The sequence below is a fragment of the Leptodactylus fuscus genome, chromosome 3, assembly GCF_031893055.1.
Source record: "Leptodactylus fuscus isolate aLepFus1 chromosome 3, aLepFus1.hap2, whole genome shotgun sequence".
NCBI classification, from domain to species: Eukaryota; Metazoa; Chordata; class Amphibia; order Anura; family Leptodactylidae; genus Leptodactylus; species Leptodactylus fuscus.
This window is the reverse complement of record NC_134267.1, coordinates 53,091,197-53,114,191: the sequence shown is the minus strand read 5'-3', so window position 1 is coordinate 53,114,191 and position 22,995 is coordinate 53,091,197. Positions and strand designations below refer to the sequence as shown.

Below are 22,995 nucleotides of genomic sequence, written 5' to 3'. Positions count from 1 at the left end.
ATGGTGGAGGGAGCCTCTAAAAACCCCAGTTTGGACCAATTCATGGTGGAGGGAGCCTCTAACCAGCAGAGTTGGTGGAAATCAGGGTGGAGGGAGCCTCTAACCAGCAGAGTTGTGGGAAAGCAGGATGGAGGGAGCCTCTAACCAGCAGAGTTGGTGGAAATCAGGGTGGAGGGAGCCTCTAACCAGCAGAGTTGTGGGAAAGCAGGGTGGAGGGAGCCTCTAACCAGCAGAGTTGTGGGAAAGCAGGGTGGAGGGAGCCTCTAACCAGCAGAGTTGTGGGAAAGCAGGGTGGAGGGAGCCTCTAACCAGCAGAGTTGGTGGAAATCAGGGTGGAGGGAGCCTCTAACCAGCAGAGTTGGGGGAAATCAGGGTGGAGGGAGCCTAGTATTAGCAGAATTGTGCAACGCTTATGGTGGATGAGTATGAGGATGCGGAGGAATTGGAGAGGTTGAGTACAGACATGGAGTTTCATGTTGGGGTGCTTTACACAGGTGGGCACAAAAATGAAGGCTCTATCCAGTGGTGGTTCATTTTTATCAAAGTGAGCCGGTCGGCACTCTCAGCTGACAGACGGGTGCGCTTGTCAGTGATGATGCCACCGGCTGCACTGAACACCCTCTCAGATAGGACGCTGGCGGCAGGACAGGACAGCACCTCCAAGGCATATAGGGCAAGTTCAAGCCACAGGTCCAACTTCGACACCCAATACGTGTAGGGCGCAGAGGGGTCGGAGCGGACAGGGCTGTGGTCGGAAAGGTATTCCCGCAACATGCGCCTATACTTCTCACGCCTGGTGACACTAGGACCCTCCGTGGCGGCACTCTGGCGAGGGGGTGCCATCAAGGTGTCCCAGACCTTAGACAGTGTGCCCCTCGTTTGTGTGGACCGGTGAGAACTTGGTTGCCTACTGGAGGAACTGCCCTCCCTGCCGCCAACTTCACATGCTGGAAACATCTCCATCATATTCTGCACCAATTGCCTGTGGCAAGCATTGATGCGATTGGCCCTCCCCTCTACCGGAATAAAAGACGAGATGTTGTTTTTATACCGGGGGTCAAGGATAGCAAAGATCCAGTACTGGTTGTCCTCCATGATTTTGACAATACGCTTGTCGGTTGTAAAGCACCCCAACATGAACTCAGCCATGTCTGCCACAGTGTTAGTTGGCATGACTCCTCTGGCCCCACCGGAAAGTTCAATCTCCATTTCCTCCTCATCCTCCATGTCTACCCATCCGCGCTGCAACAATGGGACGATTCGAAGTTGCCCGGAAGCCTCCTGTATCACCATCACATCATCGGACAACTCTTCTTCCTCCTCCTCCTCCTCCTCCTCCTCCATTAAACGCAGTGAAGCGGACAGATGTGTGGACCTACTCTCCAGCTGTGACGGATCGGATGCTATCCCTGACTCCTCTGTGTGATCTGAGTTATCCCTGATGTCAATCAGGGATTCTCTCAGAACACACAAGAGCGGGATTGTAAGGCTCACCATCGCATCCTCAGAGCTCACCCTCCTTGTGGACTCCTCAAAGACCCGTAGGATGTCACAAAGGTCTCTCATCCATGGCCACTCATGGATGTGAAACTGAGGCAGCTGACTTTGTGGCACCCTAGGGTTTTGTAGCTGGTATTCCATCAAAGGTCTCTGCTGCTCAACCACTCTATTCAACATCTGAAACGTTGAGTTCCAGCGTGTGGGGACGTCGCACAAAAGCCGGTGTTGTGGCACATGCAGGCGTTGCTGGAGAGATTTTAAGCTAGCAGCGGCTACTGTCGACTTGCGAAAGTGGGCGCACATGCGCCGCACTTTCACCAGTAGCTCTGGAACATTGGGGTAGCTCTTTAGGAAACGTTGCACCACTAGGTTGAAGACGTGGGCCAGGCATGGAACATGTTGGAGTCCGGCAAGCTCCAGAGCTGCTACCAGTTTCCGGCCGTTATCACAAACGACCATGCCTGGGCCCAGGTGCAGCGGCTCAAACCATATTGCCGTCTCATCGAGGAGGGCATCCCTCACCTCGGAGGCAGTGTGCTGTCTGTCCCCCAAGCTGATCAGCTTCAGCACAGCCTGCTGACGTCTACCAACGGCAGTGCTGCAACGTTTCCAACTCGTAGCTGGGGTCAATCTAACAGCGGAGGAGGAGGCGGTGGCGGAGGAGGAGGCGGTGGCGGAGGAGGAGGCGGGGGGTGTTCTTCTCGTGTCCCTGCCAGGAATGTTAGGCGGGGAGACGAGGTACACCGGGCCAGTTTGGGAAGCAGTCCCAGCCTCAACTGCATTCACCCAGTGTGCCGTCAGTGAAATGTAGCGTCCCTGTCCGCATGCACTTGTCCACGCGTCGGTGGTCAAGTGGACCTTTGTGCAAAGCGCGGAACTAAGGGCCCGCCTGATGTTGAGTGACACGTGCTGGTGCAAGGCGGGGACGGCACACCGGGAGAAGTAGTGACGGCTAGGGACGGCATAGCGAGGTGCCGCAGTTGCCATCAGGTCCAGGAAGGCGGGAGTTTCAACAAGCCGGAACGCCAACATCTCCTGGGCCAGCAGTTTAGCGATGTTGGCGTTCAAGGCTTGCGCGTGTGGGTGGTTAGCAGTGTATTTCTGCCACCGCTCCAATGTCTGAGAGATGGTGGGTTGTTGTAAAGAAGCGCCTGATGGTGCCTTTGATGGTGCAGGAGAAGGAGATAAGACAGGAACAGGGGAGGATGAGGGAGAAGTCAACAAAGTGGCGGAGGCAGATGAAGTGGTGTCCTGGCTCGTCCTCTGGAGTGCATCGCCAGCACAGTCAGCAGTGGCAGTGGCAGAGGAAGAGGCAGTGGCAGAGGCAGTGGCAGTGGCGTGAACGGCAGGCGGCCTTTGTCCTGCCGTTGCTGCCTGCCACTGATTCCAGTGCTTGGATTCCAAATGAGGGCGCATTGAAGTGGTGGACAGGTTGCTCTTCTCAGAGCCCCTAATCAATTTCGAGAGGCAAATTGTGCAGACAACACTATATCTGTCCTCGGCGCATTCCTTGAAAAAACTCCACACCTTCGAGAAACGTGCCCTCGAGGTGGGAGTTTTTCGGGGCTGGGTACGAACTGGAACATCTTGGGAGATTCCGGGTGTGGTCTGGCTTCGCCTAAGCTGCTGACCTCTGCCTCTAGCTACCCTTTTTGGTGCTGCACCTGCCTCAACATCCACACTACTTTCCCCGCTTGACATCCCCCCTGTCCAGGTCGGGTCAGTGTCCTCATCATCCACCACTTCCTCTTCCAACTCCTGTCTCATCTCCTCCTCCCGCACAATGCGCCGGTCAACTGGATGCCCTGACGGCAACTGTGTCACATCATCGTCGATGAGGGTGGGTTGCTGGTCATCCACCACCAAATCGAACGGAGATGGAGGAGACTCTAGTGTTTGAGCATCTGGACACAGATGCTCCTCTGTTAGGTTCGTGGAATCGTGACGTGGAGAGGCAGGTTGAGGGACAATGAAAGGAGCGGAGAACAGCTCTGGGGAGCAGGGACAGTTGGGGTTATTGTTCTGTGAAGCTTGGGAATTTTGGGAGGAAGGAAGACAAGACTGTTGGGTAATAGGAGGAGAGGAGGCAGAGTCTGACTGGCTGCTGGACAATGTGCTGTAAGCGTTCTCTGACAGCCATTGCAAGACCTGTTCCTGGTTCTCGGGCCTACTAAGGTTTGTACCCTGAAGTTTAGTTAATGTGGCAAGCAACCCTGGCACTGTGGAGTGGCGCAATGCTTGCTGCCCCACAGGAGTAGGCTCGGGACGCCCTGTGGCTTCACTGCTACCTTGCTCCCCAGAACCATTCCCCCGACCTCGCCCACGGCCTCGTCCACGTCCCTTTCCGGGAGCCTTGCGCATTTTGAATTCCCAGTTAGAAATTGGCACTATATACCAGTAGCAAAAATTGTGGGTGCACGTAACCCCAATAAATTCTTTGAATTCCCAGTCAGACAATGGCACTATATACCAGTAGCAAGAAATGAGGGTATTTATAACCCCAATATATTCTTTGAATTACCAGTCAGAAACTGGCACTACATGGCAGTAGCAAGAAATGAGGGTATTTGTAACCCCAATATATTCTTTGAATTCCCAGTCAGACAATGGCACTATATACCAGTAGCAAGAAATGAGGGTATTTATAACCCCAATATATTCTTTGAATTCCCAGTCAGACAATGGCACTATATACCAGTAGCAAGAAATGAGGGTATTTATAACCCCAATATATTCTTTGAATTACCAGTCAGAAACTGACACTATATGGCAGTAGCAAGAAATGAGGGTATTTATAACCCCAATATATTCTTTGAATTCCCAGTCAGACAATGGCACTATATACCAGTAGCAAGAAATGAAGGGTATTTGTAACCCCAATATATTCTTTGAATTCCCAGTCAGACAATGGCACTATATACCAGTAGCAAAAATTGTGGGTGCACGTAACCCCAATATATTCTTTGAATTACCAGTCAGAAACTGGCACTATATGGCAGTAGCAAGAAATGAGGGTATTTGTAACCCCAATATATTCTTTGAATTTCCAGTCAGACAATGGCACTATATACCAGTAGCAAGAAATGAGGGTATTTGTAACCCCAATATATTCTTTGAATTCCCAGTCAGACAATGGCACTATATACCAGTAGCAAGAAATGAGGGTATTTGTAACCCCAATATATTCTTTGAATTCCCAGTCAGACAATGGCACTATATACCAGTAGAAAAAATTGTGGGTGCACGTAACCCCAATATATTCTTTGAATTACCAGTCAGAAACTGGCACTATATGGCAGTAGCAAGAAATGAGGGTATTTGTAACCCCAATATATTCTTTGAATTCCCAGTCAGACAATGGCACTATATACCAGTAGCAAGAAATGAGGGTATTTATAACCCCAATATATTCTTTGAATTCCCAGTCAGACAATGGCACTATATACCAGTAGCAAAAATTGTGGGTGCACGTAACCCCAATATATTCTTTGAATTACCAGTCAGAAACTGGCACTATATGGCAGTAGCAAGAAATGAGGGTATTTGTAACCCCAATATATTCTTTGAATTCCCAGTCAGACAATGGCACTACATACCAGTAGCAAGAAATGAGGGTATTTATAACCCCAATATATTCTTTGAATTCCCAGTCAGACAATGGCACTATATACCAGTAGCAAGAAATGAGGGTATTTATAACCCCAATATATTCTTTGAATTACCAGTCAGAAACAGGCACTATATGGCAGTAGCAAGAAATGAGGGTATTTGTAACCCCAATATATTCTTTGAATTCCCAGTCAGACAATGGCACTATATACCAGTAGCAAGAAATGAGGGTATTTGTAACCCCAATATATTCTTTGAATTCCCAGTCAGACAATGGCACTATATACTAGTAGCAAAAATTGTGGGTGCACGTAACCCCAATATATTCTTTGAATTACCAGTCAGAAACTGGCACTATATGGCAGTAGCAAGAAATGAGGGTATTTGTAACCCCAATATATTCTTTGAATTCCCAGTCAGACAATGGCACTATATACCAGTAGCAAGAAATGAGGGTATTTATAACCCCAATATATTCTTTGAATTCCCAGTCAGACAATGGCACTATATACCAGTAGCAAGAAATGAGGGTATTTATAACCCCAATATATTCTTTGAATTCCCAGTCAGACAATGGCACTATATACCAGTAGCAAAAATTGTGGGTGCACGTAACCCCAATATATTCTTTGAATTACCAGTCAGAAACTGGCACTATATGGCAATAGCAAGAAATGAGGGTATTTGTAACCCCAATATATTCTTTGAATTCCCAGTCAGACAATGGCACTATATACCAGTAGCAAGAAATGAGGGTATTTATAACCCCAATATATTCTTTGAATTCCCAGTCAGACAATGGCACTATATACCAGTAGCAAGAAATGAGGGTATTTATAACCCCAATATACTCTTTGAATTACCAGTCAGAAACAGGCACTATATGGCAGTAGCAAGAAATGAGGGTATTTGTATTCCCAATATATTCTTTGAATTCCCAGTCAGACAATGGCACTATATACCAGTAGCAAAAATTGTGGGTGCACGTAACCCCAATATATTCTTTGAATTACCAGTCAGAAACTGGCACTATATGGCAATAGCAAGAAATGAGGGTATTTGTAACCCCAATATATTCTTTGAATTCCCAGTCAGACAATGGCACTATATACCAGTAGCAAAAATTGTGGGTGCACGTAACCCCAATATATTCTTTGAATTCCCAGTCAGACAATGGCACTATATACCAGTAGCAAAAATTGTGGGTGCACGTAACCCCAATATATTCTTTGAATTACCAGTCAGAAACTGGCACTATATGGCAGTAGCAAGAAATGAGGGTATTTGTAACCCCAATATATTCTTTGAATTCCAAGTCAGACAATGGCACTATATACCAGTAGCAAGAAATGAGGGTATTTATAACCCCAATATATTCTTTGAATTACCAGTCAGAAACTGGCACTATATGGCAGTAGCAAGAAATGAGGGTATTTGTAACCCCAATATATTCTTTGAATTCCCAGTCAGACAATGGCACTATATACCAGTAGCAAGAAATGAGGGTATTTATAACCCCAATATATTCTTTGAATTCCCAGTCAGACAATGGCACTATATACCAGTAGCAAAAATTGTGGGTGCACGTAACCCCAATATATTCTTTGAATTCCCAGTCAGACAATGGCACTATATGGCAGTAGCAAAAATAGTGGGTGTATATAGCCCCAATTCTATTGCTAGGGGACTTGCAGTGTATTTCTGGGGTGAAGGTGGGGGGGCACACCGTTGGAACGGGTATCGGGGGTATATATCGGGTATACGGGAATACACTGACAGTGTATTCCATTCAGGATCCTGGGAAAGCTGGGTTGCGGCGATTGAGCCCGTCAGTGCCACGTTACACTGACAAGCTTCTCCCTGGAATTTAGCTCTTATAAGAGCTGTTGGTTGTCTTCTCCTTCCTATCTTAGCCTGTCCCTGCCTACCCAGAATCTAACCCCTAGCTAACTGGACGGAAACCTCCGTCCCCGGTCGCTCATCTCTAATATCAACCCAATTTTAAAAACATCCATAAATCTTTAATGTTAGAAAAATCCATTTTCCATTTTCCAAGGCCGGGTTCACTTCTGCACCTAGTCTCCGTTTGGGAAATGTGAAAAGAAGGAAGAAAACCGGCAGATCCCATTATAGTCTATGCGATCTTCGGGTAATCATTTTTTAAGGAGATTGGGTTTTCCTTTTTTGGCTCCCCAAGTGCACCCAAAGAACGGAAACCTGAACGAAGGTGTGAGCTAAGCATCAGTATATTCTTTCTCTTTCTGGAAGAACTGACAGATTTGTGCATTTACGTGGACAGTTAGGGCCATTGATGACCACGTAATGACCTTGTAATGCTTTGATTAACTTATATTGTCAGTTTTGGAAAACCCGACCTTCTGCAGATTACAGCTGATCACTTAGGTACCAACATTGAGGCACTCAATGATTATCTCACTTTTTCTTTACCTTTCTGTCCCAAAATTTTCCACATTGAATTTTGGGATTTATTAGTGGACAGTCATCATCGTAAAACTAAGAAAAAAGAAAATAAAGCAATTAGCAAAGATATAATAACTTGCAGTTATAATTATAGGCTAAGCTATGTAGAGTGTCATCGAAAAGCCCTGTGATATCTCCTCATGCATTAACTCATTAGAAATGACTGATAACTTGGATCCCACTTAGTAATTATTCACTTTTTGTGAACAGAGCCGATAGTTAAGTAAGTTTTGGAAGATAATTATTTGCCATAGATATCTTAAATGTGAACATTTTAATCCCGAGAATTCCTTTGAGCCTCTAAATGTGCTTTCATTTGTTATCTAGTCAGAAAGAATATAAAGATAAAAATAAAATATTATTCCCACTGAATCGTTTAATATAAATCTGTCTGCTCTCAATGTATGGTACTGTATTACCCTTTCATCTAAATTTATATTCTTTTTTTGTGTCTTTCGGTGTTGGAAGTTTTCCATCAGTATTATTAAAGCCCTTAAGTCTTTTATGATGCAGCTCATTCACTCCTGAAAAATGTTTTCCGACTGAGTTTTTTATTATACGCAGTAAATTTGTGCAAAGCCGCACTCATCTTAGTATTTTTCCTATAGCCAATGATCCATTGAGACTAAACATATTGTGCTATGCTGTTTAACCGAGGTTATTTATTAAGACGACATTCAAGTTGCTGTTTGATATTATTAACAGTTAGATTCTGAAACCTTTCATCTTATGTAATATGCAATTTTTAGAGATACCCTAAAACACTGAAATATTTGGTACCCGCTAAACAACTGATGATCCATTGGTTCCGATTGGTGAACAATTGTTTTGCCGATACAGTCATACACATATTAGATTTCATTCACATATCGTTGATTTCTGTCCATGTGCTATCCATGTTTTCCATTAACAGCATATGTGTACTCAGATTTCTTGTATTTTCTACATATTTTTTTTTTTTTAACTTTTGGAAAGACCACTCATATCAACAGCACATAGATACCTTCCTTGTTCGGTCCATTGTTGTCAGGGAGCAGTGGAAAGATGCAAAAGAATGCATTTATGCAGTCATGTGATTTTTTGGGGGTTGGATCAAAATAATAATAATAATAATAATAATAATAATAATAATAAAATTTATTTATATAGCATCAACATATTCCGCAGCTCTGTACAATTTGTAGGGTTCAAGTACAGACAAAAAAATACATTACAAAAGAAAGTCAATTCACACACTGGGACTGAGGGCTCTTCATTTTAGGGATTCTAATTACAGTACAAAAGGGTTTACATTAGGAATTGTGATAGGCTTGTCTGACAAGATGTGTCTTTAGTTTGCACTTAAAGCTGTAGAAATTGGGAGTTAATCTGATTGTCCGGGGTAGACCATTCTAGAGAATTGGTGCAACTCAGGAGAAGTCTTGTATATGAGCTTGGGAGGTTCTGACAATAGAGGATGTAACTCTTAGATCATTGAGTGAACAAAGAGCAAGGGTTGGGCAGTAGACAGAGATGAAGGAGGAAATGTAGGGAGGTGCAGCATTATGGAGAGCCTTGTGGATGAGGGTGATAACTTTAGATTTTATTCTATAATGAATAGGCAGCCAATGTAGCGACTGGCACAGACCGGAGGCATCGCTGTAGCATCTAGCCTGATAGATGAGCCTCGCCGCTACATTCAGAATAGATTGTAGAGGGGAGAATGGACCTCCTACAGGTTTCTGAAAAATAGATAATAATGGATGAAAAAGCACAGACACAGGCACACAAATAACAAAAGTACAAGAAGGTGGACTGATGGTTCTCACTTGTGCAAAATGGACACAAACTGCATATAGACCTAAATCCATGTTAATCGTTACAATGTTCTTTCAAGGCAAGAACATTCCGGCTGCTGTGCATGGATGGGAGTGGCGCCCTTGGTTGTGGCACGGCGGGGAAACTGCCTCGGTGCTGCCGCGCATGCAAGGGGGAAGGAGGACGGGTGCACGGGGGAGGCTGGGGCCGCATAGAAGGAGACTCTCACAGGGAGTGAGGGCAGGGCAGGAAGTCGCGGGTAATGCTAGTATCAATATATAATAGGGTCAGCAACGTAGAAAATCATAAAAAGTGACAGTCCATATGAGTAACAGAATGATAGAGTTTTAGATGCCGAATGTTATCTGAAATAACCAGTGTGAAAGATCTTGAGAATGTGAGTTTTATGTACATAGACAATGTGTTCAGTTTTTTATGTAATGTAAATGATATATTTATGAAATGCTGAAGACCCTTCAAAGCTTTTCCTTGCAGAGTGGCTCATGACCACCCACTGAGCAGAGACTACACAGGGATATGTCACAACATTATAAATGATAGGATAGGAATACTTAGAATACTTTATTAGAAATGTCTTCTCTGTGCATGGCTAAAGCTGGCCTTTCTTATTACTTAGAAAATGAAGATGAGAATGCTTGTGACATTGGATATCTAAAACATGTCTTCTTTAGAAACATTCCAACATTTGTGTGGCAAAAAACTTGAAATGCCACTACATGTAGTAAATTAGATGTGTCAAGGTCTGTGAAGGACCCAGGGAAGGGAGCACTGTAAGAAACTAAATCCAAAGGTGGACATTTTTTCATTTACAATATATAGTAAAGAGTATAAGCCAACTTTTTCAGCACAGTTTTTATGCTGAAAAAGCACCCCCTCGGCTTATACGCACGTCAAGGTTTAACTCAGGATCAGACTGGCCCACTGGGGAATCGGTGAATCTCCCGGTGGGCCCCGAGACCTAACTATTAATCCCCATTTTGTTAATATAAATGCATTGGTCAGAGGCTCCGATCATCCCCCTCACTGTCCTGATCAATCCCTTAACCAATGCATTTGTATTGGCAAAATGAGGCACGCAGCACAGGACTGCAAGGACCTGCATAAATTAAGTGAAGGGAGAGTGTCCTTCAGTGGTTGTTACAGTAATGATATAGGACACTACCAAGAGAGATGAAACCCGGGGAGGCGTCAAGTCCCTGCTCCTGTGTCTGCATCCAGGAGAGCTCATACAGTAAAGTGAAAGTAAAACACACAGGTACATACAGGAGTTACTCTGCCTATTAATGTCAGGCATTTGGGGTTATTAATTTAGTTTTAGTAACTCCATGTGCCTCACATTAATAGCAGTTAAACCCATAATGTCCCTCATATTAACCCCTGTGTGCCCCATATAAGGGTTACTAATATGTGAGACACATGGGGGTACTAATAAAGGACCTTAATTATGAAGATACCTAATTATTACCTCCATATGTCCCACATATCAGTAACTCTTACGTGAGGCACACAGGGGGTTAATGTGAGGGACATGATGGGGTTAACTGCTATTAACCTGAGGCACATGGAGTTACTAGACTGTAATACACATGACCAGACTTTTTATCTACAATGGTGGATAAAATTGTGGACTATTACATTTCAATGGGCCCGTACACATAGATACCGTCGCTTTTGCAGCTGTGTGTCTGGGCCAAATTGAAGAGCTGCAACTTATGGAGCAAGTACTATATGTATCCTATATCTGTCCTATATGTGTCTGCATTTGCAGCCCTATCAATTCATTTTTAATGTAAAGATCGGTGATCAGGTAATGTAATTTTATTGGTATCTATTTTAATTTTTTAATTTTTCCAGTAGCTACTGCATTCCCCTTCCCCATGGCTTATACTCAAGTCAATAAGTTTTCCCAGGTTTTTGTGGTACAATTAGGTGCCTCGGCTTATATTTGGGTCAGCTTACGGCTCATTCACATTTGCACCCGATCTCCATCTGTCGGGTTTCCGTCTTCTGCAGACAGAAGATGGAAACAGACAGACCGTGTCGGCCCTGAGCGCTGGTGAGCATTTTGTGCGTTCTTTTTTTTAACCGGACACAAAGTCCTGCATGTCCGACTTTGTGTCCAGTTAAGAAAAAACGGTTTCGATGCGGAGAGCAGAAAACACTGTTTCGGGTAAGAAACAGAAAGCTGAAAGCGGAGACCCCGGACGCAGATGTGAACGAGCCCTTATACTCAAGTATATACGGTGCTAGATCAAAAAGTCTAGTATAGTTAGAGGTCTTAGAAGGTGGTAGCAATGACAGAATTGTCTACTTCGTTTATCTTGTAATCCACTTTATAAATATTCTTACATTGAATAGAGCATGTAGATAGGGCTTTAAATGTAGGTCAAGCAATAGACATCTAGCTAAGTACGTAGCTTACTTAAGATGGCCACACCAAATACATTAATGTTACTTGAATATGGCAATTTTGTTGTAACCAGCAAGCAATTTAAAGCGTACTGCAGGGTGTGTTAAGTTTACCCAGTGGGGAATTTTACATATCCATGTTTCTACATGTTAAATTTAAACATATCCAATCATTTTATTCTCCTGGAAGCAAATTCACCATTAGAGATAGGTGAATATCTTGAGATTTATCATGTCTCTGGTTTTGGTGGTTCAGGTGTAAGGAGATGACAGGGGTAGTCTCCCAAGAATACAGTGAAGTCACAGACAAGAAGGACGACCCAATAATAGTTTGGCTGGCTCCTCATGAGGCCTGACTTTTGTTGCTCCTACACGATGTTCTCCCATGTAAAGTAATGAGGATAGAAGAGGTCATCTCTGTCAATCCAATGCTGCAGTCAGTCCCGGCAAAAAGGTCTCCAGCGTGGGTGGCGACAGATCCTTTCCCAGCCTTTCACAGATGCTAGGAAAAACTAACTACTAAGATGGCCACACCAGAGCATCCTGTGAAGCTCTTCCCCCTACCAACAAGTCTCTAACCAAAGTCTGTGGAGGAACAGCAGGGGAGGAAATAGTGTCTTCTTGTGAGCAAAGGGCAATACTGCGGGCATTAGTCCATACATTATATTGTAATCGGCATATATTGTGCAACTACTGTATATACAACTACAGCTCATCACAAACTACAGGGTACGCATTCAGAATATACAGGTTGTCAAACATAGGCAAGTGTGGTGGATTTGCATTCATCTCACATGGGTACAACAATCGTACAAACCAACCAACAACTTAAAATAGTGAAAAACATAGTGTAGAATACTCTTAGGGCTCTTTGGAACTTATTTATTTCAACAGCCATTTTAGTACACTTGAGACGAATCTCCATTTGTTTGGTTTTATTAAAAAATTTAACAATTTGAAATATTCAGGTGGAATCTGACTTGATACAAGTTTGCCCATCTCTAGCCACCTTCATAGGTGTTTAGCAGCAGCTTACTCTCACCCTTGAGAACATATGCAAGCCTGGTTGAGTCACGGACGCACATGTATGGGGGAGATCGGAAAGAATAATTGTCAGACAAATGAGTGTTCAGCAGACAACTATGTAAGACATACAGCCAGCTTTAGATCTCACAATATGTTAATTTATGGATTTCACAGTTAACTTATTACAGTCATGTCAAAATTTAGCAATTGTTTTAGAAAACCAGAAGAAAGAATTATGAATCAAGTTATCAAATATTATAACTATATTAAATTTGTTCAAGTGGTTTTGAATATATCACATCAACGATGGTTCTGTAAATTCAATTTCTTTCAAGTACAAAAGTAAGCTGGCGGATTTTCTTCTGGCTAATATGTATGCAATATGATATGTATAATTCCTAATGTTTGACTTCCTAACTTGATCATTTACTAATACAAGATATCCTTTTGTTTAAGGATGTAAATCAGAAGCTGCAAGAAGACAACCAAGAACTTAGAGACCTATGTTGCTTCTTGGATGATGACAGACAAAAAGGAAAACGAATTTCAAGAGAATGGCAGAGACTGGGAAGATACACATCAGGAATAATGCAAAAAGAGGTTACTTTATATTTGCAGAAATTAAAGGAGCTTGAAGTTAGACAAGAAGAAGTGGTAAAAGAGAACACTGAACTGAAAGAACTTTGTTTTTTGTTAGATGACGAAAAAATTGGAGTTGCCGGCAGTCGCTGTTCCATCGACAGTCAAAATAGCCTCTGTCAGTTGAATACAACAACCAGTACTTTCCTACGGGATGTTGGTGATGGAAGTAGCACTTCCAGTGCAGGTAGCACAGATAGTCCAGACCATCATAAACCAAATTCTACCAACAGTCCTGAACACCTTCAAAAAGTCAAAAGTGAAGGAAGTCCTGAACACCAGAAACTTGGAAGTGGCAGCCCGGAACATCTTCAAAAGCCTAGGAGTTCAGCAAGCCCTGACCATCAGAAACATCTGAAAAGTGCCAGTCCAGAGCATCATAAAAGTGTGGGTAAAAGTAGTCCTGAGCCACAAAGGCATTCTTGTAGTAGCCCAGAAAATCTACAAAAACAAATATTAAGTAGTAGTCCTGAACATTTTAAAAAGCATAGGTCTGGTTGTAGTCCAGAGTACCAAAAGCTCAGCAGTGGCAGCCCAGATCATCTCCAAAAACATACATTAAGTGGAAACTCAGAACATCTGCAAAAAGCAAGGGGCAGTAGCCCTGAGCATCTCAGACATTTTGGAGGTAGCCCAGAACATCTCAAACTTTTGAGTGGGAGCAGCAGGGAAGGCACCTTAAGGAGACAAGTAGCAGATGAAATGTCATCTCATCACAGAAGTGTGTACAATGGAATGAATGGTGGGTGGACAAGCCTACTGAAATCCCCATTTTCTTAAATGGAGTTTTCTGCATGTGTTAAACAACCAGAATATACATGATACATACATGTGAACATTTCATGAATGCATGTCTTAGCCTAAATCAAACTGTATTCTAATAATGGCCGTTCATTATCAGTATTGGACAAGTACTGCCAACCATGCCTTAAACATTTTTAGGCTTTGGTAACTTGTACTGGGACAATTCTGAACATACAATATCTGGCCAGTATGAAATCTTAACACATACACATCTCACAATTATTTTTTTTTTGCTTTTGATAAACATACATGAGTAGCTTGACTTGGTGAATCACCAAGTTCTCTATGTGTTTTAGTAATGAATATTGACATATATGCTATTGCCTTGTGTGTTGCTGTTTTTATTGAGAATATATTGTTTTTCCATATGGTTATATATACAGTGTATGTAAAGTTATTTTTACTAGAGGTAAAATACAAAAAGGGAAGCAAACAAACAATTTTGTTTGTTTCCTTTACGTTTGATTAGAATTTATTGCAAATATTTTAGACTATATTTGATTATTTTTATTCTAATATTTAGACGAGACTGCTATTATTGAATCATATATATATATATATATATATATATATATATATATATACACAAATTGTGGCAGATGCTGTTGTTTATGCACAGATTACAGCGGACATTCATTACCTTATCGAGGACCGGAGTTAGCAGGTGCCTTTACAGAGATCATCTGTATCATTAATCACCTCCGGCTCACTGGGCTTACAGAGATTTATTGCCAATGAGCTCTTAGTTAAAGGCATTTCCACAAAAAGTAAAAAAAAAAAATACCAATAAATATAACATCATGTGCAGCCTTATAGTGCCTTGCTACAGCACACCATTCTCCCCTAGAATCAATATTTAGGGACAATACTACAATTATGTCCCATATGCCTTTGTATGAAAACACAAAAGTTACTTTTAATTGCAAGTAATAATTTTATTTTAGGTGGAAATGCTAGTAAACATTCACCTATGGAAGTGTCTATATAGGTGTATTTTGAGGTCACAAATCTAAGGGCCCTTTCACATGGCGTAAGCACGCCACTCATTTAGACCCGTACTCGCGAGTGCTTCAAAACACATCCCATTCACTTCAATGGGAGCGCGCATAAAGCCATTGAAGTGAATGGGATGTGTTTTGAAGTGCTTGCGTGTACGGGTCTAAATGAGCGGTGGGCTTACGCCATGTGAAGGGGCCCATAATGATCAAACTTCTTATTAACTCAGTGTATTAAAGGGAGTTCACCACATCCCACAAGCATTTTCGACTGTCACCGCCATGTTAGGATCCATTCACACGGAGGAATTTGGTGTTGAATTTGGCACGGAATCTGCGTCAGAATCAGCGCTGAAAATAAAGATTCCCATTTACTTCAATGGGCTTTGCTAGCTTTTTTTCCACTTACAGAATTTTTCTGCTAGCGGAAAAAAAAGCTTCCTTCAGGCGGAATTCGCCTCTAAAAACCAACGCTTTCAATGGTTGGCGGAAAATGGCCCGGAATTGCCCAAATCCGTGCAAAAAAAATGCTATGTGTCAAAAAAGTGCCACAAAAAGCACCAAAAACCACATCGCACCAAAAATTGCGTCAAAAAATGCCAGACATTTTTTTAAGAGCGGAAAAATATCACACCAAATTCAGCACAAAATTCCTCTGTGTGAATGGACCCTAATAGTGGTAAACAGCATATTAGTGTTATGTAGATTACTTTTTTAGATTTGGGGTACAACAAGTTATTCAAATGAGCAAATTGGTGCACTGGTGGTGGGCCATCAGCTCCCTCTCTTGTCGCTCAGACCCCTGCCATCTCCTGCCTATACCAGTGGGAGGTCATTCTCCCACTGTTATGAACCACTTGCCTCATTTGCATATACATAACATAGGTATGTTGTTTATCACTTAGATATGCTCCGTTACGTGTTGGTAGTTGAATATGCTTGGGCAGGAGGTGGGAGACTCCCATTAAATTATGGTGATGAGTAAAAGTGTCTATTATATGTTATTAAAGGTTGTATCTGTTATTCCAGCTTATTCCAATTCACTACAATGGAACTTAGCTACAATACCAGACTCAATCCATAGAAAAGTGTGGCATTGTTGGTGGAAGAAAGCAGTCATGGTTTCAAAACATATCCAATCTCTTCAATGTGAAATTTATGCTGAGAAGATAATGCCACTTGTGGATTCTGCCAGTAGGCTGTGCTGGCACATGTGTATGTTTTGTGGTATATACCTCATTGTGAGCATTGACATTGGAACAGAACTTGCAGTCGGAAAAGTGTACCTGTCAAGGGGTTTTATGACATTTAATGATGATAGATAATATTGAACATTTGTTGCTAGATCAGCCAAAATTTTGTGAACTGGCAATTTAATGCAGTGATTCAGAATGTTATTACCATTGGAAAAATCAGTTCATATTCCTACATCTAAGAATCCTGATCTTGAGGCTGATAAAGAATTTTCAAATTTTATGCTCAAATTTTCAAATTTATACTCAAATTTTCAAATGTTATATTCAGGCCAGGACTTTCTAATGCCAGTCGTCTTAGGGCAGGCTTAAAACAGTTTGTTATCGTTACTATAGAAATATTAACTCATTCTGTTGCATATCGGGGAATGCTTGTCTGTATTTCCAAGGAACTCCACATGAGCTAGGGATTACTAATCTAGCATCTAAGGTGGGTCCCTGCCATATTGGTCTGAAAGTGGACAACCCCTTTAATATCGTTTGCTGTCTTCCATAATAAGATGACAGCAACGGACATTAAACTATTGCAGAGAACGGCACAGACTGATTCTGTGTCCATTCTCACTGACACTAATGTAAAGAGCATGATGGATGCTATCTCCTGTCATTTATGTTTACCTTTGTAATAAAGACCTACATACATGACTTTATCTTCGACTTTACAAAAGGAAACAAACATGAGAAGATAGCGACCATCATGTTCTTTACATTAGTGTGAATGGGAGTGGACACAGAATCAGTCTTTTGACTGTTCTCCGTTGCTGTCATCCTGTGACAGAAGACAGCAACGGACATTAAACGGTAGTGTGGACCCAGCCGAATACATTAAAGTCAGTGTTAGATTCAATGGTTTACTAAATTAGATTAATTGTACTATAATAAACAGTAGAACTGTAATGATATACAGCAATCAGCTATTACCTTAATAACATACATAAACTCATATTGTGTACAGTAGGTACTCCTAGATGAAATATCTCTAATCTTCTGATGCTTAGATGCAAGACTTTTGAAGGGATCCTGTTCCACAGAAGTTTGATGACATTATAATTTGGGCAATTTGAATACTGAATCAACACTCTTTGTAAAATTCAAGTCATTCTTGAAGAATTTTTGCAGTGTGATAGATTGCATTATCCTGCTAAAAAAAACATAAAAGGTGCACTTGGTTTACAAAAATATTTGAGTAGGTGGTTCATGTCAGAGTACAATCTACATTAATGCTAAGACCCAAAGATTTTAAACAGGACATTACTCTACGCATCACAATGATTCCCTCACCTTGCCTTATTTCCATAGTGCTCCATGACGCTATTTTTCCCCACACACCTCACTGAACACATGGTGTAAAGCAAATGTTGTTTATGAGATCATCTCACCATTGTCCATTCATCTATGATCCAGTATTATTCATGTGCCTACTTTGGTAGTATATAGGGTGAGCATGGACACTGTGACTGGTCAGCTACTACAATGCATGAGTCGTGTCCTATCATCTCCCTCTATCATATCCAACATTACCTTTGGGATCTTACCAGATACACTAGACTTTGCTCTCTACTAGCATCAATAAGCCGTGGTTGCTCTTGACCATTTCAATGGTTCACCATTTGTCCTTTCTTACATTGTTTTTGTGGTTCTGTCCACTACATATAAAGACCAAGTAAAAGTTACTCCGATTCTTATATTTGCTTATTTTTCTTGCTTCTAACCCACCAGATTCAAAAACTTCTATTCACTTTCTAGTATATCCTAATCTTTGACAGGTGGCATTGCCGTGAAAAAAAAAAAATTATCTCATGATACCAAATCTATGTGAAGGAATGACGTCAACATACCACATTTTGGCTCATTAGAAAAAGGGTCACTGTTGGAGGCGAGTGTTGTTTTCATGAAGCCATGTGGGTTGACTTGTTGATGTTTCTTTTACTTGTATTTGAAGATTTTGGACCAACCTCCATTGACAGGTTGTGCAAAGGCACAGGGTATATTCTACATTTATAGAGCGGTAACTCTGTTGGAGTTCACCATTTCATATGCTATGATCCGTCTTTACCGCTGGTTTCCAATATAGCATTTACTTTGTGCCTATCTAAGTTGCTTGACGTTATGCCTTTTTCCTTAGGTCTAGTTACAATATATTTCATTTACTTTGAAGTCATTCTCAGGAGTTTGTTAAAGTTGAATAGAGATGAGTATTTTCTTAGGTTTGCATGTGTAAATTAAGCTCAGTCATCTGTATCGTTTCCTGTTCTTCGCACTTCCTTTGGTTCTCTCATATAATTATCAGGAAGTTTCTGCAGCTTGGTATCTCCTATACGTGGTGAGGTTTTTCCAAAGTGTTATGTTCCTTTACTGGTGATTTTTTTTTTCCGAATTGTAATCTTAGCTGAAGCTAAAATGTGATCATTAACAGTTAATAGTTGCAGTTAACACTAAAGGTATCTCTACCTGTTAAATAAAGCACTTATAGATCATCAACTAGAAAACGCTGAACATTTTTGTTTGAGACTATGGGAAGAATATGCAAACCTGTCTTCCATGATGTAATTAGGAAGTCAGGTGCCTCAGTGTTGCAAACCCATAGAGGACGGCCGTTTCGATGTTATTGCATCTCGTCAGCCTCGGTTGAGAGACTATACCTGGTAATAATCCCAGCATCATTGCAAAACAAAGGCCTCTTGGAAGGTCGAGCATGATGTTAAAGGGAGCAGCCTTTATTGGGCTAGTTCACTGAGATTCTGTCTTCCTAATTACATCAGGGAAGACAGGCTTGCACATTCCAGTGAGCGCCCTCTATTGGTTTGCAACACTGAGGCACCTGACTTCCTAATTACATCATGGAAGACAGATTTGCATAATCTTCCCATAGTCCCTTGCAAAGTGGAGTGCTAAAGGCTTAATAAGTCTCCACACACCGATATGTTGATCTCTCCCCAAGGAGTGATGATACCCCATTTTTGTTTGAGTAAGATTCCTTCAATATCCTATTCCATTTAACAGAATAAGTAACTTGAGGATGAGAGAATTTTTTGGTAAAATCCTCCAAAAGTGCAAACGGTGGTCAACAGATTTCTTAACAGAGGTTATAAAAACAAGACTTATCCCCTATTTACATAATTAAAGATAAGTTTACGGTAAGTATATGACTGTTGGGACCCCCACTGATCATGAGAATTGGGATTCCAAGTCACTTCTTTTGAATGGAGTATAGCCATGCATTTCCAGTGCTACTCCATTCAACTTTATGGAACTGATGAAGATAGTCAAATACATCACTGAGCTAACTTCTGTACTCCCATAGACATGCCAAACAGTAGACATGGGGCAGCTCCATTGAAGTGAAAATCTCAAGACCCTTGTTCTTGCAATCTCTGAGGTCCTTGCAAATCGACCCTTCACTTAACAGACACAAAACCAACCAGTCTTGTTTGTAGTAGCCTGTTTAAGAAAAAACTAATGTTGACTTACAAAAGAAAATGTATTATCTTGTTTGTACATAAAAAAATGTCATCACTTCCATTAACTGCAACTTTATGCATCCTTCAATAGTTGTTAAAATTCTTGAGTAATATTTTTTGATAGTTCCAGTGAAATTCTTGAGTTATATTTTGTGATAGTTTCAGCCCCAATATGACAATCAGACTCTCTACTGTTAGTTTGGCCAACCTGGGCTGGAGAAGACAGACAGAGGCCGCCCACCTGACAGTAGAGAGCTTAATCATTTGAATGGGTTTTAAAAGCAAACCACCGGTTTCCGTATGCAGCCTCTCCGTGGGGAAACCGGTTTCTTTGTGTTTGGCCAAAAAAAAAGTGAAAAAATGAATGGGTTTTAAAACAGACTGCAGAGAATCCGTCCCCTATCCACTTTCTCTGTGAAATAGGATGGACATGGGCGCAAGTGTGAACGCTCCCTTACATGCATCGCTATTGTACGCTTTAAAATTCTAAGCGTTAAAACATAACCCGATGGATGCCATTACAAGTCATCAAAGTCCGTTAGCCACTCTTTTTTTTTTTATCAATGTATGAAGTACTTTGTCAATGTTTATGAAAGAAACCACAACGTAAATGTGAACAGGGTTTAAGTCAGAAAACCATGAATTACCTTTTATGAAAGAGAGTTCTTGGCAAAATCTGTGGCATGTGCAGTGGTCTATGTAGAGAAATCATAACCTGGTGTAATTCCGAGCATGCCATGGGGACAAGAGTTTTTACAGTATGAGACATTATCATGTACTGCGACTGTAACACATAATGGCCTATAAAGAAGCACTCCAGTCCTATATACTGTACTTCATCATGTATTGTACCTATTCCTCAGCTAGTATTACCTTATTTAGTTAGTCCTCTCTGTTAGAGATGAGCGAATACTGTTAGGATCAGCCGATCCAAACAGCACGCTCCCATAGAAATGAATGGAAGCATCTGTGATGCTGACTTTGCCGGTGGCCGGCCGGCGTCACAGGTGCTTCCATTCATTTCTATGGGAGCGTGCTGTTCGGATCGGCTGATCCGAACAGTGTTCGGTCATCTCTACTCTCTATCTAATAAATCAGGGTTCCTTCTCCTCATTTGGGTCATTTGATCTCATGGTGACCCCCCCCCCTCCCACTTTACGTTTTATGTCTTTTAATATGAATTTAGCAAATTTCTGCTCAATAGATATTTTTAGTTCATCAATACAGAAGAGCAAATTACTTTCTTAGAAGCGTCTGCAATTTTTCTTCTTACTAAAGCTGCTAAAGTTGCATTATGGAAATATGCAAATGTGATCGCATTCAAATTTTTCAGTATGATGTGTGTGACAACCGTGCGAGATAACCGTGTATCTTTACACCTTGCTGTGCTGGAGAGCTGTGTTTTATCCAAGTGGTTTATTATAAATCATGTGTTTCTTATCTCTGGTTTCACGGTAAGCTTTGATATCTCTGTCATAGTGTGATATCAAAGTGTTTTAGATCAGCTTGTCATCCCCAGCTGGAATTATTAGAAAGAAAAGAAAACCAAAATTGGTGACTAATAACACCTGCCACATGGCACCGAGGCATGTGTGAATGCAAGGTTTATGCATTTATGAGTAGAATAGTAAGAAATAATAAGGAAGGACATGTTTTCTATGTGTAGCTTCTTATATACACTACACAACAACAAAAAAACTTTCCATGGATATCTTGGTATACAATAATCGATCTTAGTCAATTTGAACATGCTGATTTTGAATATGCAAATCGTTTTTCTGTATCACCCTCCATTCTTGAAATATCCACGATCTTAAATTTTAAATTTCAATTAACCCCTTCCCGCCGATGGCATTTTTTGATTTTCGTTTTTGACTCCCCTCCTTCTAAACCCCATAACTTTTTTATTTCTCCGCTCCCAGAGTCATATGAGGTCTTAATTTTTGCGGGACAATTTTTTCTTCATGATGCCACCATTAATTATTCTATATAATGTACTGGGAAGCAGGAAAAAAATTCAGAATGGGGTGGATTTGAAGAAAAAATGCATTTCTGCGACTTTCTTACGGGCTTTGGTTTTACGGCGTTCACTGTGCAGCCAAAATGACATGTCCCCTATATTCTGTGTTTCGGTACAGTTCCAGGGATACCAAATTTATATGGTTTTATTTACATTTTGACCCCTAAAAAAAATTCCAAAACGGTGTTAAAAATTTTTTTTTCTAAAAGTCGCCATATTCCGACGGCCGTAACTTTTTTATACGTAAGTGTACGGGGATGCATAGGGCGTCTTTTTTTGCGGGGCCGGGTGTACTTTTTTGTTCTACCATTTTCGGGAAATGTTATTGCTTTGATCACTTTTTATTCAAATTTTTATCAGAATTAAAACAGTGAAAAAAACGCGGTTTGGCACTTTTGACTATTTTTCCTGCTACGGCGTTTACCGAACAGGAAAAATATTTTTATAGATTTGTAGAGCGGGCGATTTCGGACGCGGGGATACCTAACATGTATATGTTTCACAGTTTTTAACTACTTTTATATGTGTTCTAGGGAAAGGGGGGTGATTTGAACTTTTAATTCTTTTTATATTTTTTAATATTTTTTTTAACTTTTTTTTTTTTTTTTTTTTTGCATTTATTAGACCCCCTAGGGGTGTTGAACCCCAGGGGGTCTGATCACTAATGCAATGCATTACAATGCTAATGCATTGCAATGCATTGCAAAAAATCATCATCTCTTTTGCAGGCTGTATACACCAGCCTGCAAAAGAGAGAATTTGCAGACCGGCTGGGAGCCTTTAACAAGGCTCCCGGCTGTCATGGCAACGGGGGGGTCGGCCCTGGAGCATGCTCCAGGAGCCGGCGATCCCTGCCAAAATGGCGGCGCCCATGCGCCGCCGGGAAAATGGCGCCTCCGGCGCCTTTGACAGCAGCGCCGGAGGGGTTAATGCCTCCGATCGGTCCGGGGACCGATCGGAGGCATTAGAGCCGGTTGTCT

General features: G+C 41.5%; 1 protein-coding gene across 1 annotated transcript in view; it reads left to right on the top strand.

Moving 5' to 3' along the window:
• The window catches only part of CCDC85A (coiled-coil domain containing 85A), a 226,023-nt gene that overhangs the window by 41,161 nt on the left and 161,867 nt on the right, over positions 1 to 22,995 (top strand). The window contains exon 2 of the mRNA XM_075267595.1: positions 13,300 to 14,224. Coding sequence (XP_075123696.1) covers positions 13,300 to 14,224 — 925 coding nt within the window. The remainder of the gene's footprint in view (positions 1 to 13,299; positions 14,225 to 22,995) is intronic.